The following is a 27,706-nucleotide window of genomic DNA, read 5'->3' as shown; positions in this document are numbered from 1 at the left end:
CCACGTCATCGGCTGTGCCGTCGGGCACCAGATTGCTATAACATGGTTAGCTGATACGCAAAATACCTATCCAGGCATTGTAAGATCTGGCACGTATCAGCACCGTCTGAGCAGAGGAACCTGACCATTACCTTGGTTTGGGCACAGCCCCAGATGCAGACCACGTTCACAGAGCCACACCTCAGAAACACTAAAAGCAAGTAACTCCCCACGAGGGCAGCGTAAGAATGAGAACTATACACCTGCTCTTTCCATGACAAACTGACTTGGCGAAAGCTATGATCCCTTATTGATGGAACTTGTAAATCGGCTTCAATCAGTGTAGATGGTGAGGAGACAGGTTAAAGACAGTTTTAAGCCTTGAGACATGGATTGCTTATGTGTGCCATTCAGAGGGTGAATGGGCAAGACAAAATATTTAACTAACTTTGAACAGGGTATGGTAGTAGGTGCCAGGGGCACCGGTTTAAGTGTCAAGAACTGCAACGCTGCTGGGTTTTTCACTCTCAACAGTTTCCCGTGTATATCAAGAATGGTCCCCTACCCAAAGGACATCCAGTCAACTTCACAACTGTGGGAAGCATTCCTGTGGACTGCTTTTGACACCTTGTAGTCCATGTCCCGACGACTGAGGCTGTTCCGAGGGCGAAAGGGGCTGCAACTCAATATTAAGGTGTTTCTAATGTTTTTACATTGTATTTTCCCCATGTCAACAAAAAAACATTTTCCCCTATGTACACAATCAACTAACTCAGTTTCTCATTGACAGGGACACTTGTATATCTAACTGTAGTAACCATGACGACATCAGCAAACAGAACAGCTGTTTTCTCTCATCACAGGTTCCTTCATGTGCTGGATCATACACACGGAGCTGCCTGATACTCCAACCCAATACCTTTATTTATAGGTGAAGATGCCAGTTTGATTAAGGGGTTTTAACAAATACTGACAGACATGGGAAGAATGGTGACAGAACACACAACATATAAGCACAATCCTAAATATCAGAATTGTGCCCGGGAAAAAAATTGGGACCTTATTAAAATAATATATGCTGTTAGCTGCACAAAACACCAAAAAATTAAAACAGTTTTAAAATAATAAAATTCCCATCCTGCATTTTATGTTTCTCAAACACTCAGATATTGAAAAACCTAAACACACAAAACAGAAATAATCGATATATAAAATGCACCTGGGGTTGTTAAGGAGCCTTTCACTCAGTTAAGAACTTAAGATTTGTGCTTCAAATACATTCTTCCTCAAAAATCCCTAGAATCCCCTCCTAACCGTTCATAGGAACACCAAAGTCAATAACATCTACGCTAGTTGAATCTTTCCTCTCCCACCCCCCATATCCCACACTACAGGAATAAATATGTTCTGGCATTAAATGTACAAGTTACTACATTTCTGCACTGTCCAACAAACACAGTTACCAACGCACCTTTTTGAATAAAACAAGAAAAACATTTTGGATGCAAGTCTTCCTTCTCTTCATGTAGTGTGTGTGTACTGTACAAGAGTCTGTCTCAGGCAGAGCATGACTTCACATTCAGGATGTTGATGGTTAAAAAGAGTTCTCAGTTCCGGGTGAGCAGAGAGAATGTTCTCCATGATAAAAATGATCCAGGAGAGATGCTCAAAGTGATGCACACCTCCCGATCACTTTGATTGGTTGATTGTTGTCATTGTCTTCTTCTAGTTTGGGACTACCTGTGTGTCCAGGTAGAGCGATGTTAGAGTCAAAGAAGACCTTTGACCTCTGAGTGTGTAGCAGTTACAGACAGACTAGTTATTGAAGAACAAGGCCAACCTGAAACAGAGCGACCGAGATAGAAACATAATTAGAATTATTGACTGATTTCCCATTATGAAATTATTTCACAACACACCCAGGAATACATCCCACCTTGTTGCCACACACACACACGCCTCACCATGTCGGGGTCCATGGGGGGACATTTCCAGTTAAAAAGGTAATACTGCAGGTTGCCGTCTCCGATGCCAAATTTGAGCTTCTCCAGAAACACCTTGTTCTCCATCAGGTCCAGAGCATTAAACACATCAAAGCCTTTCTGTGGGACAAACAAACACCATTTAGATGGACGTGATCGTCGTTGTGTTGAACCTTTGTATTTATGTTGGAATGTGTGTGTGAAGTACCAGTTTGGCCAGTATGAGAGTGTCATTCATCAGGTCCAGTAGTGGAGTGTGTGTGTGAACGCTGTAGAAGGAGTAAGCAGCCTTTAGACTTCTGTGCTGTGGATGGTGCATCACTGTGGAGGGCAGGGTGTAGAAACTAGTGAAGTCTGTCAACACACCACCGGCACCCTGAGGGTAAACACAGAATAGCAAATTAAAAGTACTCAGATGTCAGTATCTAATTATATTGAACAATAATATAAATGCAACAATTTTACTGAGTTACAGTGCATATAAGGAAATCAGTCAATTGAAATAAATTCCTTAGGTCCTAATCTATGGATTTCACATGATTGGGCAAGGGCGCAGCCATAGGCCCACCCACTGGGAAGCCAAGGCCAGCCAATCAGAGTTTTTCCCCACAAAAGCGCTTTATTACAGACAGAAATACTCCTCAGTTTCATCAACTGTCCGTGTGGCTGGTCTCAGACGATCCCTGAGGTGAAGAAGCCGAATGTGGAAGTCCTGGGCTGGCGTGGTTACACGTGGTCTGCGGTTGTGAGGCCGAATTCTCTAAAACAACGTTGGAGGTGGCTTATGGTAGAGAAATGAACATTAAATTATCTGGCAACAGCTCTGGTGGACATTCCTGCAGTCAGCATGCCAATTGCACACTCCCTTAAAACTTGAGACATCTGTGGCCTTGTGTTGGTGTGACAAAACTGCACCTTTTAGAGTGGCCTTATATTGTCCCCCAGCAAAAGGTGCACCTATGTAATGATCATGCCGTTTAATCAGCTTCTTGATATGCTACACCTGTTACGTGGATGGATTATTTTGGCAAAGGAGAAATGCTGTCTAACAGGGATGTAGACAAGTTGGGCACAATATGAGAGAAATAAGCTTTTTGTGAGTATGGAACATTTCTGTGATCTTTAATTTCAGCTCATGAAAAATGTGACAAACACTTTACATGTTGCATTTATATTTTTGTTCAGTATATCCATATAATTATCTAATTGAACAAACAAAAAGACAGACCCTTACCTCCACTACAAATGTGTCTATGATGTTGTCCTGAGGGAGGAACCAGTGTGCCACTTCCTCCTCGCACATAGAGGGCGCCAGCTGGAAACGTCTCATGTGTTTCTGCAGCAGCTCCGTCACCTGACACACATCACGCCTCTCCATCGCTCGCAAGCCCGGGGTCTTAGTGCTCTACAGAGCCGGAGAGAAAGGGGAGTTATACACATACACCCAACATCACACAGGCCTGTAAACATAAAGCAAAGTTTATTAGCCCCGTCAGCTGGGGGAAAAGTGTCTTGCTCAGTGTAGGAGAGATGTGATAGATGGTGGAAGTGTAACATTGTGTGTGTTCTTACGTCTGGTAGTCGGTACAGTTTCATGGTTCTCTGCAGCGTCATGTTTCTGCTCAGGTGAGAGAATTTCACCTCCACCAGCTTCCTGGGGTTCAGAGAACGATGCCAGTACCTGTTCACAAAACACAACACTCCTGTTACATACTCTAGTTACAGTCAACTTACTACAGTTAGGCAACTTAAGTTATGCATTCTATGTATTCTCATTATGTTAGGACAAATTCATGAATTGTGTCTGTGTACCTGCAGGTAGACACAGGTTTGGGAAGTACCACTCCTGCCGTGTAGACGGCCTGGAATATACCCTCCAAGTTAACCCTTCGTGTGATCTCCCGGATCAGAACTGGAGCCACACGCTTTGAACGCAATTTCTTATGAACACACAGGAAGTTGATCTCAACCATTTTCTTTAAGCTGGAGAGAGGGAGAGAGGGAGGGAGACAGGGAGAGAGAGAGACAGGGAGAGAGACAGGGAGGGAGGGAGGGAGGGAGACAGGGAGGGAAGGAAGGAAGGAGACAGGGAAGGAAGGAGACAGGGAGAGAGGGAGAGACAGGGAGGGAAGGAAGGAGACAGGGAGGGAGGGAGGGAGGGAGAGAGAGGGAGAGAGAGGGAGAGACAGGGAGGGAGGGAGAGAGAGCGAGAGAGAGAGCGAGAGGAAAAGGTGTGCATCAAGTTCAGCACTGACATGCACCTGTCCACGACGTTGTTGATGTGTGTCCGCTGTGGGGTTAGAGCGTGTGGGGTTAGAGCGTGTGGGGTTAGAGCGTGTGGGGTTAGAGCGTGTGGGGTTAGAGCGTGTGGGGTTAGAGCGTGTGGGGTTAGAGCGTGTGGGGTTAGAGCGTGTGGGGTTAGAGCGTGTGGGGTTAGAGCGTGTGGGGTTAGAGCGTGTGGGGTTAGAGCGTGTGGGGTTAGAGCGTGTGGGGTTAGAGCGTGTGGGGTTAGAGCGTGTGGGGTTAGAGCGTGTGGGGTTAGAGCGTGTGGGGTTAGAGCGTGTGGGGTTAGAGCGTGTGTGGTTAGAGCGTGTGTGGTTAGAGCGTGTGTGTGTGAGACTCACGTGTCGTAGATGTGGATATCAGCAGGAATGGCACTGATGAAACCAACCAGTTTCTTATTGGAGGAAACCCTCACCCCACAATGCCACTGGGGCAACCAGCCTGGAGGACGCAACGCCCTGAGAGAGAGAAAGAAAGAAAGAAGAGAAGGAGAGAGAAAGAAGGAGAGAGAGGGCGAGAGAGGAGAAGGAGAGAGAAAGGAGAAGGAGAGAGGGTGAGAGAGGAGAAGGAGAGGGCGAGAGAGGAGAAGGAGAGAGAAAGGAGAAGGAGAGAGAAAGGAGAAGGAGAGAGAGGGTGAGAGATAGAGGGTGAGAGAGGAGAAGGAGAGAGAGGGTGAGAGAGAGAGGGTGAGAGAGGAGAAGGAGAGAGAGGGTGAGAAAAAGGAGAAGGAGAGAGAGAGGGTGAGAGAGGAGAGGGTGAGAAAAAGGAGAAGGAGAGAGAGAGGGTGAGAGAGGAGAAGGAGAGAAAAAGGAGAAGGAGAGAGGGTGAGAGAGGAGAAGGAGAGAGAGGGTGAGAAAGGAGAAGGTGAGAGAAAGGAGAAAGAGGAGGAGAGAGAGGGTGAGAGAGGAGAAGGTGAGAAAAAAGGAGAAGGAGAGAGAGAGAGGGTGAGAGAGGAGAAGGTGAGAAAAAAGGAGAAGGAGAGAGAGAGAGGGTGAGAGAGGAGAAGGTGAGAAAAAAGGAGAAGGAGAGAGAGAGAGGGTGAGAGAGGAGAAGGTGAGAAAAAAGGAGAAGGAGAGAGAGAGAGGGTGAGAGAGGAGAAGGTGAGAAAAAAGGAGAAGGAGAGAGAGAGAGGGTGAGAGAGGATAAGGTGAGAAAAAAGGAGAAGGAGAGAGAGAGAGGGTGAGAGAGGAGAAGGTGAGAAAAAAGGAGAAAGAGAGAGAGAGGGTGAGAGAGGAGAAGGTGAGAAAAAAGGAGAAGGAGAGAGAGAGAGGGTGAGAGAGGAGAAGGTGAGAAAAAAGGAGAAGGAGAGAGAGAGAGGGTGAGAGAGGAGAAGGTGAGAAAAAAGGAGAAGGAGAGAGAGAGAGGGTGAGAGAGGAGAAGGTGAGAAAAAAGGAGAAGGAGAGAGAGAGAGGGTGAGAGAGGAGAAGGTGAGAAAAAAGGAGAAGGAGAGAGAGAGAGGGTGAGAGAGGAGAAGGTGAGAAAAAAGGAGAAGGAGAGAGAGAGAGGGTGAGAGGAGAAGGTGAGAAAAAAGGAGAAGGAGAGAGAGAGAGGGTGAGAGGAGAAGGTGAGAAAAAAGGAGAAGGAGAGAGGGTGAGAGAGGAGAAGGTGAGAGAGGGTGAGAGAGGAGAAGGAGAGAGAGGGTGAGAAAGGAGAAGGTGAGAGAAAGGAGAAAGAGGAGGAGAGAGGAGAGAGAAAGAGGAGAAGGTAAGAGAAAGGAGAAGGAGAGAGAGAGAGAGGGTGAGAGAGGAGAAGGTGAGAAAAAGGAGAAAGAGAGGGTGAGAGAGGAGAAGGTGAGAAAAAGGAGAAGGAGAGAGGGTGAGAGAGGAGAAGGTGAGAAAAAGGAGAAGGAGAGAGGGTGAGAGAGGAGAAGGTGAGAAAAAGGAGAAGGAGAGAGGGTGAGAGAGGAGAAGGTGAGAAAAAGGAGAAGGAGAGAGGGTGAGAGAGGAGAAGGTGAGAAAAAGGAGAAGGAGAGAGGGTGAGAGAGGAGAAGGTGAGAAAAAGGAGAAGGAGAGAGGGTGAGAGAGGAGAAGGTGAGAAAAAGGAGAAGGAGAGAGGGTGAGAGAGGAGAAGGTGAGAAAAAGGAGAAGGAGAGAGGGTGAGAGAGGAGAAGGTGAGAAAAAGGAGAAGGAGAGAGGGTGAGAGAGGAGAAGGTGAGAAAAAGGAGAAGGAGAGAGGGTGAGAGAGGAGAAGGTGAGAAAAAGGAGAAGGAGAGAGGGTGAGAGAGGAGAAGGTGAGAAAAAGGAGAAGGAGAGAGGGTGAGAGAGGAGAAGGTGAGAAAAAGGAGAAGGAGAGAGAGGGTGAGAGATAGAGGGTGAGAGAGGAGAAGGAGAGAGAGGGTGAGAGAGAGAGGGTGAGAGAGGAGAAGGAGAGAGAGGGTGAGAAAAAGGAGAAGGAGAGAGAGAGGGTGAGAGAGGAGAGGGTGAGAAAAAGGAGAAGGAGAGAGAGAGGGTGAGAGAGGAGAAGGAGAGAAAAAGGAGAAGGAGAGAGGGTGAGAGAGGAGAAGGAGAGAGAGGGTGAGAAAGGAGAAGGTGAGAGAAAGGAGAAAGAGGAGGAGAGAGAGGGTGAGAGAGGGGGAGAGAGGAGAAGGTGAGAAAAAAGGAGAAGGAGAGAGAGAGAGGGTGAGAGAGGAGAAGGTGAGAAAAAAGGAGAAGGAGAGAGAGAGAGGGTGAGAGAGGAGAAGGTGAGAAAAAAGGAGAAGGAGAGAGAGAGAGGGTGAGAGAGGAGAAGGTGAGAAAAAAGGAGAAGGAGAGAGAGAGAGGGTGAGAGAGGAGAAGGTGAGAAAAAAGGAGAAGGAGAGAGAGAGAGGGTGAGAGAGGAGAAGGTGAGAAAAAAGGAGAAGGAGAGAGAGAGAGGGTGAGAGAGGAGAAGGTGAGAAAAAAGGAGAAAGAGAGAGAGAGGGTGAGAGAGGAGAAGGTGAGAAAAAAGGAGAAAGAGAGAGAGAGGGTGAGAGAGGAGAAGGTGAGAAAAAAGGAGAAGGAGAGAGAGAGAGGGTGAGAGAGGAGAAGGTGAGAAAAAAGGAGAAGGAGAGAGAGAGAGGGTGAGAGGAGAAGGTGAGAAAAAAGGAGAAGGAGAGAGGGTGAGAGAGGAGAAGGTGAGAAAAAAGGAGAAGGAGAGAGGGTGAGAGAGGAGAAGGAGAGAGAGGGTGAGAAAGGAGAAGGTGAGAGAAAGGAGAAAGAGGAGGAGAGAGGAGAGAGAAAGAGGAGAAGGTAAGAGAAAGGAGAAGGAGAGAGAGAGAGAGGGTGAGAGAGGAGAAGGTGAGAAAAAGGAGAAAGAGAGAGGGTGAGAGAGGAGAAGGTGAGAAAAAGGAGAAAGAGAGAGGGTGAGAGAGGAGAAGGTGAGAAAAAGGAGAAAGAGAGAGGGTGAGAGAGGAGAAGGTGAGAAAAAGGAGAAAGAGAGAGGGTGAGAGAGGAGAAGGTGAGAAAAAGGAGAAGGAGAGAGGGTGAGAGAGGAGAAGGTGAGAAAAAGGAGAAGGAGAGAGGGTGAGAGAGGAGAAGGTGAGAAAAAGGAGAAGGAGAGAGGGTGAGAGAGGAGAAGGTGAGAAAAAGGAGAAGGAGAGAGGGTGAGAGAGGAGAAGGTGAGAAAAAGGAGAAGGAGAGAGGGTGAGAGAGGAGAAGGTGAGAAAAAGGAGAAGGAGAGAGGGTGAGAGAGGAGAAGGTGAGAAAAAGGAGAAGGAGAGAGGGTGAGAGAGGAGAAGGTGAGAAAAAGGAGAAGGAGAGAGGGTGAGAGAGGAGAAGGTGAGAAAAAGGAGAAGGAGAGAGGGTGAGAGAGGAGAAGGTGAGAAAAAGGAGAAGGAGAGAGGGTGAGAGAGGAGAAGGTGAGAAAAAGGAGAAGGAGAGAGGGTGAGAGAGGAGAAGGTGAGAAAAAGGAGAAGGAGAGAGGGTGAGAGAGGAGAAGGTGAGAAAAAGGAGAAGGAGAGAGGGTGAGAGAGGAGAAGGTGAGAAAAAGGAGAAGGAGAGAGGGTGAGAGAGGAGAAGGTGAGAAAAAGGAGAAGGAGAGAGGGTGAGAGGAGAAGGAGAGAGAGGGTGAGAAAGGAGAAGGTGAGAGAAAGGAGAAAGAGGAGGAGAGAGAAAGAGGAGAAGGTAAGAGAAAGGAGAAGGAGAGAGAGGGTGAGAGAGGAGGAGAGAGAAAGAGGAGAAGGTGAGAGAAAGGAGGAGAGAGAGGGTGAGAGAAGAGAGAGAAAGAGAAGGTGAGAGAAAGGAGAAGGAGAGAGAGGGTGAGAGAGGAGGAGAGAAAAATAAGGAAGCAGAGTAGTTTAGATAGAGGCCAAACACACAGACAGTTTAACAATCTAAGTAGAGGATGGATTTGACTTACCATTTGAGAAAGCTGGGTGAGTAATCAAATCTAAACATGTTGTCATCATCCTCCACATAGTTCTCATTCAACAAGGTGTACAACTCCTTCAGCTGAGAGAAAGAGAGTCTTAGTAAAGTCTTCCGACTGCACGACTTTGATGTCTGGTGGCAATGAATGTAAACTGTTTAACACAAAGAAACATACACACTCACCACGTCAGCGTTGCTGAGGTCCAGAGTGTCCCACATAAAGCCCTGTGGTAGAGAGTAGGGCTCCTGTCTGATGTTGTCCTTGTCAGCCTCCATGGGCCCATGGCTGGTTACAACCTCATCTGCCAAAACACAGCCAGCCAATCACAACCAACCAGCCAGCCAATCACAACCAGGGGACTTGAGGAAATACAGCCATTGTGTTTTCTTACTATAAGAATGTGCTTAACTTTCTCTGATTGTGGGAGTACTGTATCTGTACACATTTACAGGGCCTATAGAAAGTTTACACCAGCTTGAACTTTTTTTGCGTTACAAAGTGATCTTGAAATAGATTTGTCTTTTTTTGTCATTGATCTATACAAAATACTCAAAATTCTACACACTTTTACAAATGAATAAACATTTTATATTTAAATAGTCTTTTCAGCCCCCTTGTTTAGGCAAGCCTCAATTAGTTCAGAAGTAAAATGTGGCTTAACAAATCACATACATTATATGGACTCACTCTGTGTGAAATAATAGGGGTTGACATGATTTTTGAATGACTACTCCTTCCTCTGTCCCCCATACATAAAACATCTGTAAGGTCCCTCAGTGAAGTATTGAACTTCAAGCACAGATTCAACTACAAAGACCAGCACACTTTTTGAAAGCATCATAAAGAAGGGCGGTGATTGATAGATGGGTAACAATAACAAATCAGACATTGAATATATCTTTAAGCATGGTCAAGTCAATAATTATGCTGTGGATGATGTATTAAACCACCCAGACACATCAAAGATGCAGCAGTCCTTAACTGAGTTGCAGGACAGGAAGGAAACTGCTTAGGGATGTCACCATGAGGCCATTGGTGATTTTAATACAGCTATAGAGTTCAATGGCTGTGATGGGAGAAAACTGAGGATGGATCAACAACATTGTAGTGACTCGACAATAATGACCTAAATGACAGAGTGAAAAGAAGAACACAAATATACAAAAATTCCAAAACATGCATATGTATGCAACAAGGCACTAAAGTAATACTGCAAAAAAAAAAACACAGCAAAGGAACACACTTTTTGGCCTAAATGCAGTCTAATGTTTGGGGCAAATTCAACACAACACTGAGTAACTGCCTCCTTATTTTCAAGCATGGTGGTGTCTGCATCATGGTATGGGTATACTTGACATGGGCAAAGACTTCTGTTTCTTTTCATCCTGAAAAACTCAGGAGGGAACTAAGCCCAGCCAAAATCCTAGAGGAAAACCTGCTTCAATCTGCTTTACACCAGACACTGGGAAAGGAATTCATCTTTTAGCAGGACAATAACCAACAACACAAAGCCAAATCTACACTGGCATTAATTACCAAGAAGACAGTGAATGTTCCTGAGTAGCCAAGATAGATTTTCAAGCAGATTTAGGTCAAAACTATGTCAAGACTTGAAAATTGCTGTCTAGCCATGACCCCCAACACCTTGACAGAGCTTGAAGAATGTTGAAAATAAAATAGGCAAATATTGCACAATACAGGTGTGCAAAGCTCTTATGAGACTTACCCAAGAAGACTCACAGCTGTAAATCGCTGCCAAAGGTGTTTCTAACATGTATTGACTCAGGGGACTGAATACTAATCTAATCAAAGTATATTAGTATTGAATTTTTTCAGCCCGCCTGGTGTTCAACATTCCCAAGTTCTCCCACGTCACCCCACGTCACTCCACTGGCTTCCAGTCGAAGCTCGCATCCACTACAAGACCATGGTACATGTCTACGGGGCAGCAAGAGGAACTACCTCTCCTTACCGTCAGGCTATGCTCAAATCCTACACCCCAACCCGAGCACTCTGTTCTGCCACCTCTGGTCTCTTGTCCCTCTCACCCCACGGGAGGGCAGCTCCCACTCAGCCCAGTCCAAAATAAATGCCTCCTTACTAGCTCTGACTAAGCTGATAGTAAGTACATTTTTCCTGAAAGTAGCTATGACTGTGATATGTGGTTGTCCCACCCAACTATCTGTAGATGAATGCACTAACTGTAAGTCACTCTGGATAAAAACATCTGTTAAATGACTAAAATGTACATTTCTATGAATATATCTATATTTTAAAACATTCTTCCACTGAGTATTTAGCGTAGATCATAGACAAGAAAATCACTAATAAATCAATTTTAATCCCAATTTGTAAGAAAATGTGAAGAAATCCAAGGGCGTGTAGACTTTCTATAGGCACTGTATGTGTAGTTTAGTAAAAGTGTGTGATCGAGTGTGTATGTCTCACTCACTGTGTGTGTGTGTGTTTCCCTACTCACTGAGTTTAGGTACTGGCTGTGTGTCCCAGAACTGGTACTTGTGTTTGGTGGCCTCATCGATGCTCTTAGCTGGTCCCTGGCAGGACAGCAACTCCATGGCTCTCTGGATGTCCTGCAGCTTCTGCATGGGCAGCCCTGGGTTCTACACACAGGTGAGAAGGTTAGAACACACACACTCAGAGAGAGAGAGAGGAGAAAGGGGCAAAATCCCAAATGGACCCCTTACAACCTATGCAGTTGTGGAGATCTGAGAGGATTTGATTGGTATATGAAATATGGTGTAACTTCCACTTAGCCTCTCTCAGGACAAGGTGGCACTATTACCATATTGCTTAAACCTGTCAAATCCAGTCAGATCTCCACAAGTGTATAGGGCTTGATTTGGGATTGGACCAGAGCAAGAGGGGGAGAGAGAGAGCGGTTAGTCACCTTTATCTCCTGTGAGTCTGAGGCAGAGTCTGACTTGGCCCCTCCAGAGCTTGGCTTCTCTTTCTTTCTCTTCTGTTTCTTCTTCTTCTTCTTAGCCCCCAAGTCTCCCCCCGGACTCCTACACACACACACAGATTTGATAGCTAGCTGGCTACATCTCTGCTCTGGAGTAAAGGTTAGTTGGTACTATTGTCATGCTGAATAATTAAAGTCAGGCTAAAATGGGGCCAGATTATGCATACCCCACTTGAGTTGCCGGACATTTATAAATCCACGAGTACCGCTGTAGGCTATAGTGGGTATACCTCAGTGGGTGTAACCGGTGCAGAGTAGCAACACTCTGCCTAACAACGTCAGTTTACATAGTGTTTTACGTCTATCCTGCTGCTGTAACGTCAGAGAAGGACAGCCAAGGATATGCGCTGCTGTTAGCTAGCAAATGCGCCAGCAGTATAAAACTAAACATTTAGTTAGATAAATATCCATTTAGCTTATGTCATTCCATTGACAATTGCTTTAAATGCAAACAAGTCAATCCTACAGGCTACTCACATGCTAAACTGGCAATTTAGCTAGCTGGCCAGTTAGCTTGCAATAACTACACAACGCCTAGCACGCTGAGTCTCATTCATTCAAATGAAAAGCTACTAAGCTAGCTTTCATTTATATGGCTACACTGCCATGACATCCACTAGCCAGCAGGATTATAATACACTTGCTACTCAGACGACTGAGAGGGCCATCATCACATAAAAACATTGTGATAGAATTAACGAACAGGGCATATATGGTCCTTGGTCGTACAAACACTAACGTTAGATGTATGCGCGAGCTCATTATCCAAAGAAACTCATCCAAACCCTACACAGGACCGAGCCATCGGAGCGTGGACGCGTGCTGCCCCGGACTGCTGCGTTTTGTGTCTGGTTGGTGAAGCCGAGCCTCACCCTTGCATGTGTTCATTCTCCTCCTCGTTATCGCCATCTATTCCGCAGGTGTCCTGGTCGTCCAGCTCCAGGCTCTGCTGACTGGCTGCGGACTCGCTATCTTCCGCCATCATGGATGAAAACCTATATATATTTATTTAAAAAAAAAATATGCTGAATGAACAGGAGACAGGGAGGGATGGGAAAAACAGAGGTTAGTCGGAAATAGCGCCATCTAGTGGCCAATCTCCTCGCAGCACGTTTGCAGAGCAGTAGGCTAAGTTCCCAAATCACATCGAAACAAGGAGAGGTCAGTGATACACTACATGACCAAAAGTATGTGGACACTTGCTCGTCGAACATCTTATTCCAAAAGCATGGGCATTAATATGGAGTTGGTCCCCCTTTGTTGCTATAACAGCCTCTACTCTCCTGGTTTTCCACTAGATGTTGGAACATTGCTGCAGGGACTTGTTTCCATTCAGCCACAAAGGCATTAGTGAGGTTAGGCCTGGCTCGCAGTCGGCGTTCCAATTCATCCCAAAGGTGTTCGATGGGGTTGAGGTCAGGTGCCCTGTGCAGGCCAGTCAACTTCTTCCACACCAATCTCAAAACATTTCTGCATGGACCTCACTTTGTGCACGGGGGCAATGTCATGCTGAAACAGGAAAGGGCCTTCTTCAAACGGTTGCCACAAAGTTTGAAGCACAGAATCGTCTAGAATGTGATTGTATGCTGTAGCGTTAAGACTTCCCTTCTCTGGAACTAAGGGGCCTAGCACAAACCATGAAAAACCACCCCAGACCCTTATTCCTTCTCCACCAAACTTTACAGTTGCCAAACATTCGGGCAGGTAGCGTTCTTCTCCTGGCATCTGCAAAACCCAGATTCGTCTGTCGGACTGCCAGATGGTGAAGCGTAATTCATCACTCCAGAGAACACGTTTCCACTGCTCCAGAGTCCAATGGCGGCGAGCTTTACACCACTCTAGCCGACGCTTGGCATTGCGCATGGTGATCTTAGGCTTGTATGCGGCTGCTCGGCCATGGAAACTCAGCTCCGGACGAACAGTTCATGTGCTGACGTTGCTTGCAGAGGCAGTTTGGAACTTGGTAGTGAGTGTTGCAACCAAGGATAGACGCGCTTCAGAAATCCAGTTCTGTGAGCTTGTGTGGCCTACCACTTTGTGGCTGAGCCGTTGTTGCTCCTAGATGTTTCCACTTCACAATAACAGCACTTAGAGTTGACCGGGGCAGCTCTAGCAGGGCAGAAATTTGACAAACTGACTTGTTGGAAAGGTGGCATCCTATGACAGTGCCATGTTGAAAGTCACTGAGCTATTCAGTAAGGCCATTCTACTGCCAATGTTTGTTTATGGAGATTGCATGGCCGTGTGCTCGATTTTATACACCTGTCAGCAACGGGTGTGGCTGAAATGGCCTAATCCACTAATTTGAATGGGTGTTCAAACTTTTGTATATACGGTACCAATCAACATTTTGGACACATCTACTCATTCAAGGGTTTTTCTTTATTTTGACTATTTTCTACATTGTAGAATATTAGTGAAGACAACTATGAAATAACACATATGGAATTATGTAGTAACCCATTTTTTTTTTAAACAAATATAAATATACTTTATATTTGAGATTCTTCAAAGTAGCCACCCTTTTCCTTGATGACAGCTTTGCACACTCTTGGCATACACTCAACCAGCTTCATGAGGAATGCTTTTCCAACAGTCTTGAAGGAGTTCCCACATATGCTGAGCACTTGTTGGCTGCTTTTCCTTCCCTCTACAGTCCAACTCTTCCCAAACAATCTCAATTGGGTTGAGGTCGGGTGATTGTGGAGGCCAGGTCATCTGATACAGCACTCCATCACTCTCCTTGGTCAAATAGTCCTTACACAGCCTGTAGGTGTGTTTTGGGTCATTGTCCTGTTGAAAAACAAATTATAGTTTCACTAAGCGCAACCCAGATGTGATGGCGTATCGCTGCAGAATGGTGTGGTAGCCATGCTGGTTAAGTGTGTCTTGAATTCTAAATAAATCACAGTGTCACCAGCAAAGCACCCCCACACCATCACACCTTCTCCATACTTCACGGTGGGATCCACACATGGAGATCATCCGTTCACCTACTTTGTGTCTCACAAAGACACGACGGTTGGAACCAAAAATCTCAAATTTGGACTCATCAGACCAAAAGACAAATTTCCACGATCTTATGTCCATTGCTCGTGTTTCTTGGCCCATGCAAGTCTCTTCTTATTGGTGTCCTTTAGTAGTGGTTTCTTTGCAGCAATTGGACCAGGATGGCCTGATTCACGCAGTTTCCTCTGAACAGTTGATGTTGAGACTTGAACTCTGTATTTATTTGGGCTGCAATCTGAGGTGCAGTTAACTCTAATGAACTTGATCCAAATCAGTCAGGTTTCAAGACTAGTCATTCAACTGAGACTGCTCTTCTCTGTGTCACGGAGGAGCTCCGCACTGCTAAAGCTAACTCTCTCTCCTCTGCTCTCATCCTTCTAGACCTATCGGCTGCCTTTGATACTGTGAACCATCAGATCCTCCTCTCCACCCTCTCCGAGTTGGGCATCTCCGGCGCGGCCCACGCTTGGATTGCGTCCTACCTGACAGGTCGCTCCTACCAGGTGGCGTGGCGAGAATCTGTCTCCTCACCACGTGCTCTCACCACTGGTGTCCCCCAGGGCTCTGTTCTAGGCCCTCTCCTATTCTCGCTATACACCAAGTCACTTGGCTCTGTCATAACCTCACATGGTCTCTCCTATCATTGCTATGCAGACGACACACAATTAATCTTCTCCTTTCCCCCTTCTGATAACCAGGTGGCGAATCGCATCTCTGCATGTCTGGCAGACATATCAGTGTGGATGACGGATCACCACCTCAAGCTGAACCTCGGCAAGACGGAGCTGCTCTTCCTCCCGGGGAAGGACTGCCCGTTCCATGATCTCGCCATCACGGTTGACAACTCCATTGTGTCCTCCTCCCAGAGCGCTAAGAACCTTGGCGTGATCCTGGACAACACCCTGTCGTTCTCAACTAACATCAAGGCGGTGGCCCGTTCCTGTAGGTTCATGCTCTACAACATCCGCAGAGTACGACCCTGCCTCACACAGGAAGCGGCGCAGGTCCTAATCCAGGCACTTGTCATCTCCCGTCTGGATTACTGCAACTCGCTGTTGGCTGGGCTCCCTGCCTGTGCCATTAAACCCCTACAACTCATCCAGAACGCCGCAGCCCGTCTGGTGTTCAACCTTCCCAAGTTCTCTCACGTCACCCCGCTCCTCCGCTCTCTCCACTGGCTTCCAGTTGAAGCTCGCATCCGCTACAAGACCATGGTGCTTGCCTACGGAGCTGTGAGGGGAACGGCACCTCCGTACCTTCAGGCTCTGATCAGGCCCTACACCCAAACAAGGGCACTGCGTTCATCCACCTCTGGCCTGCTCGCCTCCCTACCTCTGAGGAAGTACAGTTCCCGCTCAGCCCAGTCAAAACTGTTCGCTGCTCTGGCACCCCAATGGTGGAACAAACTCCCTCACGACGCCAGGACAGCGGAGTCAATCACCACCTTCCGGAGACACCTGAAACCCCACCTCTTTAAGGAATACCTAGGATAGGATAAAGTAATCCTTCTAACCCCCCCCCCCCCCCCCCCTTAAAAGATTTAGATGCACTATTGTAAAGTGGCTGTTCCACTGGATATCATAAGGTGAATGCACCAATTTGTAAGTCGCTCTGGATAAGAGCGTCTGCTAAATGACTTAAATGTAAATGTAAACTTATCCTCTGCAGCAGAGGTAACTCTGGGTCTTCCTTTCCTGTGGCGGTCCTCATAAGAGCCAGTTTCATCATAGCACTTGATGGTTTTTGCGACTGAAATGTTCCAGATTGACTGACCTTCATGTCTTAAAATAATGATGGACAGTTGTTTCTCTCTGCTTATTTCATCTGTTCTTGCCATAATATGGACTTGTTCTTTTACCAAATAGGGCTATCTTCTGTATACCATCCCTACCTTTTAACAAGGCACACATGTTAATGGAAATGCATTCCAGGTGACTACCTCATGAAGCTGGTTGAGAGAATGCCAAGAGTGTGCAAAGCTGTCATCAAGACAAAGGGTGGCAAACTTTGAAGTACTTTGAAGAATGTCAAATATAAAATATTTTTATTTGTTTAAATTTTTTTTGGTTACTACATGATTCCATGTGTTTTGACATCTTCACTATTATTCTATGTAGAAAATAGTAAAAATAAAGAAAAACCCTTTAATGAGTAGGTTTGTCCAAACTTTTGACTGGTACTGTATTTAAGAAAATAACATCAACATTGCCACGCTATGGAGCGCGTCCGTCAGCTACTGAATTCAGGGGGAAACGGCTGAGCTGCAGGTTCTCTGGCCATTATGTCCCGATGGTGGGTTGATATGCTGCTCCCTTAAATCCACCCGTTAGTAACTGCCAACCGGGCAAGCCTTGAGAGGGGAGTCAGGTTCTCCCTGTCAGCAAGATGTTGATTGATTTCCTGTCTATATACAGGTCCGTCAAAAGGAGCATGAAATCTGACAAGCCTAATGGAAACGAAGAGGTCAACCATAAGGGAATGAAAAGCTTTACCATAATTCGGTGTGGCTCAGTAATGTAGAACATGTAGCCATGACTACTGCTTTAGTTATCAGATACATTAACAAAAACCATAAGAGCAGAATGTGAACCATGCATCTGGATACAGTCTAATCCTGAAGCTTGCACACATTTGACGTTGATCTACAGAGGATAACTCAATTATGTTCTCCTTAATTCTACTACACCCAAACGTGCTCTATAGTCTCTAGACTAGTGCTAAACAATACACAGAAGATGCAGAAGTCCAGTTTGTCTCTTTATTCAGAATAATAAGCGTAAATTATAATACAAGCAACCAGTTAAGACATTCAGAATGGATGGAACAGTAACATACAGTACTCTCCCAGAGTGGTTACTATGGTGATGGAGTACAGAGAGAGAGAGAGAGGATGAGGGGTCATTCACAACACTAGCTCACATGTCAACATGTAGAGGAGAGAACTATATACACTGTAATGCCTCAGATGTCATATGCTGTCACCCACACACACGACCTGCAGTATATTGTCTGCACGCACAGATATGAACACTCAGGCACATGCTTGCGCAGAAAGACATGACTACAGACAGAGACGGGCCCACACACTGGCACACAGAGGCAGATGCAAAAGTCAATAAACAATCTAGCTATGGCCACACAGCATCCTCCCTTTGTGACTGAGGAGAGGAGAGAGGGGGTTACTGCATGCTGTCTGCCAGGGACAGAGGGAGGAGAGGAGAGAGGGATGAGGTAGTGGAGGGTTAGAGCTCAACAGGGGAGAGGAGAAATAAATAGCTAACTGAACTGATCAACTGATGTGTACGAGTCAACTTGTTCAAAGGCACTTGGAAAACGAGGAAGTCGATTAGTGGTTTCCAAACCTCAGGATGCAGTTTGGTTTCAGAGAAAAGGCTTGGGTGTGTGTGTGTTTTAAAACTCTGTACTTACAGTAAGGGAAAAAAACGATAAAACATATCCGAGTAGAAAATAGCATAAACGTATTTGAGTAAAATAGTTTGGCAACTAAAATCACAGAGTACTTAAAATTACAAAACAAGGCATCTCAAGCAACTGTATAAAAGTGATGCATAGCCAGCCGTTCAGAGCAAAGTATGCCGAAGTCAGTGGTTCAACACACAAAAACCTTCATAATAAACCTCACTGGTCGAGTGCTGCAATATCAACAGTCACCAACAGAGGGGGCTGTATCCCATTATCTGATTCACCAGTCGTGTGGATGGGAAACTGAAGTTACACACACACTAATCTAAGGTACCCTAAACGTTGGAAAATGGAAACCTAAAAAAATAACTAAACAAAATATGTTTTAGTGTCACATACACTGGATAGATGCAGCCATAGTAGTACGGAGCAAATGGAGCAAATCAGGGTTAAGTGCCTTGCTCAAGGGCACATCGACAGATTTTTCACCTTCTTGGCTTGGGTATTCGAACCAGCGATCTTTACGTTACTGGCCCACCGCTCTAACCGCTAGGCTACCTGCCGCCCAAATTAAGACTTGTGGGGGAAAAACTGATCGTAGATCTGTGCCTCTGGGCAACATCTACCTGCAGCATTATACATTAGAGTAGCTTCCTTTCCTGCTGTATGTAAATCCTGTCCTAGTTACTGATCTTAAAACACTACTACTCCTTCTACCTAGACCTGCCAGTAGACATCCGCCATATTGCTTTTACTTGTCCAATGCTTTTCAGATCAGTAGACTGAAGCAGATAAGACTGAGGAAAGGAGGCTGCTGCTAAGTATTGAAACACTCATTGTCTGTCTCTACTTTATTCTACAGCCCATTTTTGCTGACAGCTAATTTACTAAAGGCATAGCAGTTGTGCATTACATGTTCTCTGACGTTGTTTAGTTTGTTTTTACTTCAGGAGTTCATCTGTATCACTCAGACAAAGTCTCTATGGCATGTCTAGTCAGTGGCCTGTCCATGTAGTGTGGGGCTATGATGAAACACAGGAAGGATTAGACATTAGAATGTATGGAGTTCCAACTGTTCCAATCGTTTCCATTCACTGAAAGTTCCATTTAGCTCCCAGTGCAGATGTACTTCCTGAATGATCTGGATCTATAGCTGGCCAATCCTTCTTCATGTCACTCTGGGGTGGGGTGGTGGGAGGGGAAGTAAGGTCATAGTTCAAGGGTCAGAGGTTATTTGAGGTTAAAGACTGCCAGTAGGGGGCGCTCCTCCCTCTTCTGCCAGGGGCTCTTCTTCTCCTCCTCTCCGTGGTCGTCAGGGGCAACAGACAATAGGGCCGTCTGGTCATTGTCAGTCCTGAAGACCACACCCTCCGTCTCTGTGAGTGGGGGTGGAGAGGAGGAGGAGGAGGAGGGGGAGGAGAGGGGTGAAGGAGCCTTTTCCTGTATCATCCCCTCTCCTCTGTGTTCCTCTTCCGCCTCGTCTTCCTCTCCTCTGTCCTCCTCCTCTTCCTCTACTTGTTGATGTTCCTGTGTGTTCTGCAACCCTGGACCTAAAGGGCTGTCCTGGGGGCTACACTCAGGAGTCTCCCCCTCCAGGTCATCCACATATACCAGCTGGGTGTAGGCCATGGCAGGAGGGCCGCTCTTTGTCCTCCCCCTCTCTCTGTCTTTCTCTCTTTCCCTCTCTCCTACCTTCCTCTCTACCTCCCTCCCCCTCCGCCCTGCTCTGGGCTCATTCAGGTCCACCCCGGAGTCCAGACTTGCGTCGTTTCCGTTGACATGTCTACCACCACTGTTGTTACCATGGCTACCTCCTCCACCTGGATTCCCCTTGGCTTGCCCAGCCCGCTGCAAGTCTATGTAAGAGTGTCTGATGGCGTTAGACCGACCGTCCAATGAGACGAACCAGGCGCGCGGGTGTGTGAGGGGCTTCCCTCCCCGCAGTTCCATCAGTTTCCTCTCGGCCAATAGCGTGTCCTCGCCGTTCATTTGCATAATCCCTGCCTCCCCAAGTGCTGTCGGGATAGACAGGGACTCTGATAGGCTGCTCCACTCCCCTTGCCCCTCTCCTTGTCCCTGGTTGGCTGAGGCGGTAGCATAATCGGCGTGTGTTTGCCCCAGGGGCTGCTGGGAGTGTGAGGCGTTGAGCTCAGCCTGGATGGTCTCCAGGTCACTCTGCTGGTCAGTCTGTAAGAACAGGGCCTGGCCACACAGCGGGTGCTCCCCCGGCAGGCGCATGTAGTGGGCTGGGATCACCAGTGTGGGCCGGATCCTCCTGGGGTAACCGTCTCCTCCACTCAGCAGGTCCACGGACCCACAGCACAGCAGCTGCCTGGGGAGGGAGAGGGGCAGGGAGCCCAGGTGGTCCACAGACCGGGACAGGAGGTAGTCTGGGGGTCTGCGCTCACACCCCTCTCCTCTGATAGGGGAGACAGGTGGGGAGCAGGGCGAGGTAGCCTCACGCACACTAGTCCCGCCCTCCCCAACACCACTCAATTGACTTGCTGACGCCTGCACCTGATTTGAGGAGGAAAGTCTATCTGGGAGCTGATTGATGGATGAGCAGATGGAGGTGTATGATTGGCGGTAGCCGGCATCCGTCCCGGTGGAGAGGGCTGACTTTAACGGGAACGTCTCCACAGACTGACGGTAGTCTCTGCTGCGCGGCGTCAGGTTGCCTAGCGACGAACCATGACGACTTCGGCTGTGGTTTCCTAGCGACATGCGACTGTGGTTGCCATGGGAGACCAGGTCATGGCGATCGTAGGAGGAGGGTTTGAGCATGGGCGTGGTCATGTCGGGTTCTGCTGTCGTAGAGACCAGCTCCAAATGAACCTAGAGATGTGATAAGGTTTTAGTGTCAGTTCCACAGACAGTAGTGCTATGCCATTATCTAACATGCTCTTCAAACAAAATACACAGAACACACAGGAACAATACCATCAATACACACCAACACAAAAGTGAAAAAACAACAGAATATTATCTGTGATTATAACAATGGAAAGTGCAATGGCAGTTCCAAAGTGCAGTGGCAAAGGGAGAAAGCATGTTTGTATGAAGAGACCAGTGGTCCCTGGCCTGGGTGTTGACTGACCTCGCTGCTGATGAGGTTGAGGTGGGACATGGAGGTGGACTGGTCTCTCTTACTGCCCTCCAGACCAGACGACAGAGTCAGCTTCCGCTGGGACAGACGAGGCTTCACACAACCACGCCTGGAAAGAGGGAGACAGGGAGAGGGAGATAGTGAGGGAGAGACAGGGAGAGAGAAACGGGGAGAGCGAGAGAGAGAGACAGGGAGGGAGAGAGAGAAGGGGAGAGGAAAGAGAAGACAGTCCTGTTGAAACTCAAGACTGCTTCACTGACACACAAGACACACTTATGACAGTCAGCAGGGAAGTCCATTGATCCAGACAGATGGACAGACCTGCAGTAGTACAGTAGTAGACAGAGCAGGCAGAGGAGGATGACAGCCATGCCTCCCAGTATGGCCAATAGGAAGACAGTGTGGTACGTACTGATGTCCTTTGCCACCACCGGACCTGCAGAAACAGACACATTCTTTTTTTTTTACGGTTCACAGAGGAAGTTATACCTGTTTTAAATGTGTGTGTTGGTACCTGTGTCTAGTGGGGACATGGTGTGTGTTGGTACCTGTGTCTAGTGGGGACATGGTGTGTGTTGGTACCTGTGTCTAGTGGGGACATGGTGTGTGTTGGTACCTGTGTCTAGTGGGGACATGGTGTGTGTTGGTACCTGTGTCTAGTGGGGACATGGTGTGTGTTGGTACCTGTGTCTAGAGGGGACATGGTGTGTGTTGGTACCTGTGTCTAGTGGGGACATGGTGTGTGTTGGTACCTACCTGTGTCTAGTGGGGACATGGTGTGTGTTGGTACCTGTGTCTAGTGGGGACATGGTGTGTGTTGGTACCTGTGTCTAGTGGGGACATGGTGTGTGTTGGTACCTGTGTCTAGAGGGGACATGGTGTGTGTTGGTACCTGTGTCTAGTGGGGACATGGTGTGTGTTGGTACCTGTGTCTAGTGGGGACATGGTGTGTGTTGGTACCTGTGTCTAGTGGGGACATGGTGTGTGTTGGTACCTGTGTCTAGTGGGGACATGGTGTGTGTTGGTACCTGTGTCTAGAGGGGACATGGTGTGTGTTGGTACCTGTGTCTAGTGGGGACATGGTGTGTGTTGGTACCTGTGTCTAGTGGGGACATGGTGTGTGTTGGTACCTGTGTCTAGTGGGGACATGGTGTGTGTTGGTACCTGTGTCTAGTGGGGACATGGTGTGTGTTGGTACCTGTGTCTAGTGGGGACATGGTGTGTGTTGGTACCTGTGTCTAGTGGGGACATGGTGTGTGTTGGTACCTGTGTCTAGAGGGGACATGGTGTGTGTTGGTACCTGTGTCTAGTGGGGACATGGTGTGTGTTGGTACCTGTGTCTAGTGGGGACATGGTGTGTGTTGGTACCTGTGTCTAGAGGGGACATGGTGTGTGTTGGTACCTGTGTCTAGAGGGGACATGGTGTGTGTTGGTACCTGTGTCTAGTGGGGACATGGTGTGTGTTGGTACCTGTGTCTAGTGGGGACATGGTGTGTGTTGGTACCTGTGTCTAGTGGGGACATGGTGTGTGTTGGTACCTGTGTCTAGAGGGGACATGGTGTGTGTTGGTACCTGTGTCTAGTGGGGACATGGTGTGTGTTGGTACCTGTGTCTAGTGGGGACATGGTGTGTGTTGGTACCTGTGTCTAGTGGGGACATGGTGTGTGTTGGTACCTGTGTCTAGTGGGGACATGGTGTGTGTTGGTACCTGTGTCTAGAGGGGACATGGTGTGTGTTGGTACCTGTGTCTAGTGGGGACATGGTGTGTGTTGGTACCTGTGTCTAGTGGGGACATGGTGTGTGTTGGTACCTGTGTCTAGTGGGGACATGGTGTGTGTTGGTACCTGTGTCTAGTGGGGACATGGTGTGTGTTGGTACCTGTGTCTAGTGGGGACATGGTGTGTGTTGGTACCTGTGTCTAGTGGGGACATGGTGTGTGTTGGTACCTGTGTCTAGTGGGGACATGGTGTGTGTTGGTACCTACCTGTGTCTAGTGGGGACATGGTGTGTGTTGGTACCTGTGTCTAGTGGGGACATGGTGTGTGTTGGTACCTGTGTCTAGTGGGGACATGGTGTGTGTTGGTACCTGTGTCTAGTGGGGACATGGTGTGTGTTGGTACCTGTGTCTAGTGGGGACATGGCAGCCACCCAGTATCCCAGCTGAGGGGCGATGTAGGTTAGGCTGAGCTGGTCTCCCTCCCTCTGGACATAGCCCAGACTGCTCTTCAACCAGGCCCCTACAAACAAACACAGAGAGAGTTAGAGATATACTCTTCAACCACAGTAAATCAGTGTAAAGCGTTTGGCCTCGTCACTGTGCTGCTGCAGTTCCCCAGTCAACCACCGGGAGGCAGCAGACTCACAGTGACACAGTCATAACTCATACTGGCCAGGAGCCATATGAGCTAGTATCATCATAACATAGCCAGACACAGTCATTGTGTAAGATGAGGTAACACGACCTGGACAACAATCTAATGTCAGTTTTTATTTCGTCACCATTGGTATGATAAGGATTTGTGGTATGTAGGCTGATCCTAGATCTGTGTATGAGAGGGGCTATGACAGTGCAGCAGTGGGCTCTGCAGGGGTTTCTCTGTCTATTATAGATGCTCTGATGCAACCCAATTAGAAGGGAAGAACTAATGTACAGGGAGGTGAAGAGAGAAACAAGAGACTAATGTACAGGGAGGGGGAGAGAGAAACAAGAGACTAATGTACAGGGAGGGGGGAGAGAGAAACAAGAGCCTAATGTACAGGGAGGGGGAGAGAGAAACAAGAGCCTAATGTACAGGGAGGTGAAGAGAGAAACAAGAGACTAATGTACAGGGAGGGGGAGAAAGAAACAAGAGCCTAATGTACAGGGAGGGGGAGAAAGAAACAAGAGCCTAATGTACAGGGAGGTGAAGAGAGAAACAAGAGCCTAATGTACAGGGAGGGGGAGAGAGAAACAAGAGCCTAATGTACAGGGAGGGGGAGAGAGAAACAAGAGCCTAATGTACAGGGAGGGGGAGAGAGAAACAAGAGCCTAATGTACAGGGAGGTGAAGAGAGAATCAAGAGCCTAATGTACAGGGAGGGGGGAAAGAAACAAGAGCCAATGTACAGGGAGGGGGAGAAAGAAACAAGAGCCAATGTACAGGGAGGTGAAGAGAGAAACAAGAGACTAATGTACAGGGAGGGGGAGAAAGAAACAAGAGCCTAATGTACAGGGAGGGGAGAGAGAACAAGAGCCTAATGTACAGGGAGGTGAAGAGAGAAACAAGAGACTAATGACAGGAGGGGGAGAAGAAACAAAGAGCCTAATGTACAGGGAGGGGAGAAAGAAACAAGAGACTAATGTACAGGGAGGGGGAGAGAGAAAAAGAGACTAATGTACAGGAGGGGGAGAGAAACAAGAGACTAATGTACAGGGAGGGAGAGAGAAACAAGAGACTAATGTACAGGGAGGGGGAGAGAGAAACAAGAGACTATGTACAGGGAGGGGAGAGAGAAACAAGAGCCTAATGTACAGGAGGGGAGAGAGAAACAAGAGCTAATGTACAGGGAGGGGGAGAAAAACAAGAGCCTAATGTACAGGGGGGGAAGAAGAAACAAAGACTAATGTACAGGGAGGGGGAGAGAAACAAGAGCCTAATGTACAGGGAGGTGAAGAAGAAACAAGAGACTAATGTACAGGAGGGGGAGAAGAAACAAGAGCCTAATGTACAGGGAGGGGAGAGAAACAAGAGCCTAATGTACAGGGAGGGGAGAAAGAAACGAGCCTAATGTACAGGGAGGGGGAGAGAGAAACAAGACTAATGTACAGGGAGGGGGAGAAAGAACAAGAGACTAATGTACAGGGAGGGGGAGGGAGAAACAAGAGACTAATGTACAGGGAGGGGGAGAGAGAAACAAGAGACTAATGTACAGGGAGGGGGGAGAAGAAACAAGAGACTATGTACAGGAGGGGAGAGAGAAACAAGAGACTAATGTACAGGGAGGGAAGAGAGAAACAAGACAATGTACAGGAGGGGGAGAGAGAAACAAGAGACTAATGTACAGGGAGGGGGAAGAGAGAACAAGAGACTAATGTACAGGGAGGGGGAGAGAGAAACAAGAGACTAATGTACAGGAGGGGGGAGAGAGAAACAAGAACTAATGTACAGGGAGGGGGAGAGAAACAAGAGACTAATGTACAGGGAGGGGAGAGAGAAACAAGAGACTAATGACAGGAGGGGAGAGAGAAACAAGAGACTGTGTACAGGGAGGGGGGGAGAGAAACAAGAGACTAATGTACAGGGAGGGGGAGAGAGAACAAGAGACTAATGTACAGGGAGGGGGGAGAGAGAAACAAGAGACTAATGTACAGGGAGGGGGAGAGAGAAACAAGAGCCTAATGTACAGGGAGGGGGCAGAGAAACAAGAGACTAATATACAGGAGGGGGAGAGAGAAACAAGAGACTAATGTACAGGGAGGGGGAGAGAGAAACAAGAGACTAATGTACAGGGAGGGGGAGAGAGAAACAAGAGACTAATGTACAGGGAGGGGGAGAGAGAAACAAGAGACTAATGTACAGGGAGGGGGGAGAGAGAAAACAGAGACTAATGTACAGGGAGGGGGGAGAGAGAAACAAGAGACTTGTACAGGGAGGGGAGAGAGAAACAAGAGACTAATGTAAGGGAGGGGAGAGAAACAAGAGACTAATGTACAGGGAGGGGAGAGAGAAACAAGAGACTATGTACAGGGAGGGGGAGAGAGAAACAAGAGACTAATGTACAGGGAGGGGGAGAGAGAAACAAGAGACTAATGTACAGGGAGGGGGGAGAGAGAAACAAGAGACTAATGTACAGGGAGGGGGAGAGAGAAACAAGAGACTAATGTACAGGAGGGGAGAGAGAAACAAAGACTAATGTACAGGGAGGGGGGAGAGAGAAACAAGAGACTAATGTACAGGGAGGGGGGAGAGAGAAACAAGAGACTAATGTACAGGGAGGGGGGAGAGAAACAAGAGACTAATGTACAGGGAGGGGGGAGAGAAACAAGAGACTAATGTAAGGAGGGGGAGAGAGAACAAGAGACTAGTGACAGGGAGGGGGGAGAGAGAAACAAGAGACTAATGTACAGGGAGGGGGAGAGAGAAACAAGAGACTAATGTACAGGGAGGGGGGAGAGAGAACAAGAGACTAATGTACAGGAGGGGGGAGAGAGCACAGAGACTAATGTACAGGGAGGGGGAGAGAGAAACAAGAGACTAATGTACAGGGAGGGGGGAGAGAGAAACAAGAGACTAATGTACAGGAGGGGAGAGAGAACAAGAGACTAATGTACAGGGAGGGGGAGAAAGAAACAAGAGAAGGAGAGAAATGCCTGTGACTCAGCATCTTTGTGAAACGCTGCGGCTCCCTCCCCCCTCCTCCCTCACACACAGTTGTCATCGATCCCCATGGACCAGTACAGCTAAGCACAGAAACAGCCCAACCCAGTCCTCTTGAGGAGTCAACTCTCACTGGATGACCGTTTACATTAGTGTATTGTATCTCTGGCTGTAAGGCATCGCACACACACACACACCATACAAACACACGCAAGCAGCACACAGAGTCAATACTGGTCACCTTTACATTAGTACTAGTCCTTTGTGAGAGTTTGTAGGACGTCATCATGAACTCTGTTCAGATGTGAACTGGATGGTAATGACATAATATCTCCTCTCTGTAATGTATTGACATCATTAACTAATCTGTGTATGTATTGCATCATTACTCCTCTCTGTAATGTATTGAGTCTGGATGGTAGTTACATCATTAACTCCTCTCTGTAATGTATTGACATCATTAACTCCTCTCTGTAATGTATTGACATCATTAACTCCTCTCTGTAATGTATTGACATCATTAACTCCTCTCTGTATTGTATTGACATCATATCTCCTCTCTTTAATGTATTGACATCATTATCTCCTCTCTGTAATGTATTGACATCATTATCTCCTCTCTGTAATGTATTGACATCATTAACTCCTCTCTCTAATGTATTGACATCATTAACTCCTCTCTCTAATGTTTAACTCCTCTCTGTAATGTATTGACATCATTAACTCCTCTCTCTAATGTATTGACATCATTAACTCCTCTCTGTAATGTATTGACATCATTAACTCCTCTCTGTAATGTATTGACATCATTAACTCCTCTCTGTAATGTATTGACATCATTAACTCCTCTCTGTAATGTATTGACATCATTAACTCCTCTCTGTAATGTATTGACATCATTAACTCTCTCTGTAATGTATTGACATCATAAACTCCTCTCTGTAATGTATTGACATCATATCTCCTCTCTGTAATGTATTGACATCATTAACTAATCTGTGAATGTAGTTACATCATTAACTCCTCTCTGTAATGTATGACATCATTCACTCTCTCTGTAATGTATTGACATCATTAACTCCTCTCTGTAATGTATTGACATCATTAACTAATCTGTGTAATGTAGTTACATCATTAACTCCTCTCTGTAATGTATTGACATCATTAACTCTCTCTGTAATGTATTGACATCATCAACTCCTCTCTGTAATGTATTGACATCATTAACTCCTCTCTGTAATGTATTGAGTCTGGATGGT

At 47.1% G+C, this 27,706-nt stretch overlaps 2 protein-coding genes across 2 annotated transcripts in view; both read right to left on the bottom strand.

Annotated features, from left to right (window-relative positions):
* Positions 1–1,798: 1,798 nt before the first annotated feature.
* On the bottom strand, positions 1,799–12,538 carry nmt2 (N-myristoyltransferase 2). Its single transcript, XM_038992819.1, has 12 exons — positions 12,426–12,538; positions 11,479–11,596; positions 11,050–11,191; positions 8,753–8,871; positions 8,559–8,650; positions 4,586–4,702; positions 3,774–3,944; positions 3,534–3,642; positions 3,196–3,366; positions 2,170–2,337; positions 1,944–2,081; positions 1,799–1,819 (listed from the first exon to the last, which is right to left on the bottom strand). The coding sequence occupies exons 1-12, from the start codon at positions 12,536–12,538 to the stop codon at positions 1,799–1,801; spliced, it is 1,479 nt and encodes a 492-aa protein (XP_038848747.1).
* A 4,768-nt stretch (positions 12,539–17,306) lies between these two features.
* The window catches only part of fam171a1 (family with sequence similarity 171 member A1), a 19,317-nt gene continuing 8,917 nt past the window's right edge, over positions 17,307–27,706 (bottom strand). The window contains exons 2-5 of the mRNA XM_038992818.1: positions 23,212–23,328; positions 21,413–21,527; positions 21,083–21,200; positions 17,307–20,820 (exon numbers count right to left, since the gene is read on the bottom strand). Of these exons, the coding sequence (XP_038848746.1) occupies positions 19,216–20,820; positions 21,083–21,200; positions 21,413–21,527; positions 23,212–23,328 (1,955 nt within the window). The 3' untranslated portion in view covers positions 17,307–19,215. The remainder of the gene's footprint in view (positions 20,821–21,082; positions 21,201–21,412; positions 21,528–23,211; positions 23,329–27,706) is intronic.

Source organism: Salvelinus namaycush, chromosome 5, assembly GCF_016432855.1.
Source record: "Salvelinus namaycush isolate Seneca chromosome 5, SaNama_1.0, whole genome shotgun sequence".
NCBI classification, from domain to species: domain Eukaryota; kingdom Metazoa; phylum Chordata; class Actinopteri; order Salmoniformes; family Salmonidae; genus Salvelinus; species Salvelinus namaycush.
This window is presented reverse-complemented; position numbering and strand designations above follow the sequence as displayed.

Excerpts from the sequence above, each read along its gene's own strand:
- nmt2 (XM_038992819.1), bottom strand. The coding sequence starts at position 12,538 with ATGATGGCGGAAGATAGCGAGTCCGCAGCCAGTCAGCAGAGCCTGGAG. Across the intron at positions 11,192-11,478 it reads CAGACTCACAGGAGATAAAG|AACCCAGGGCTGCCCATGCA; the intron begins GTGACTAACCGC and ends ACCTGTGTGTAG. Across the intron at positions 3,945-4,585 it reads GATATCCACATCTACGACAC|CTTAAAGAAAATGGTTGAGA; the intron begins GTGAGTCTCACA and ends CCCTCTCTCCAG.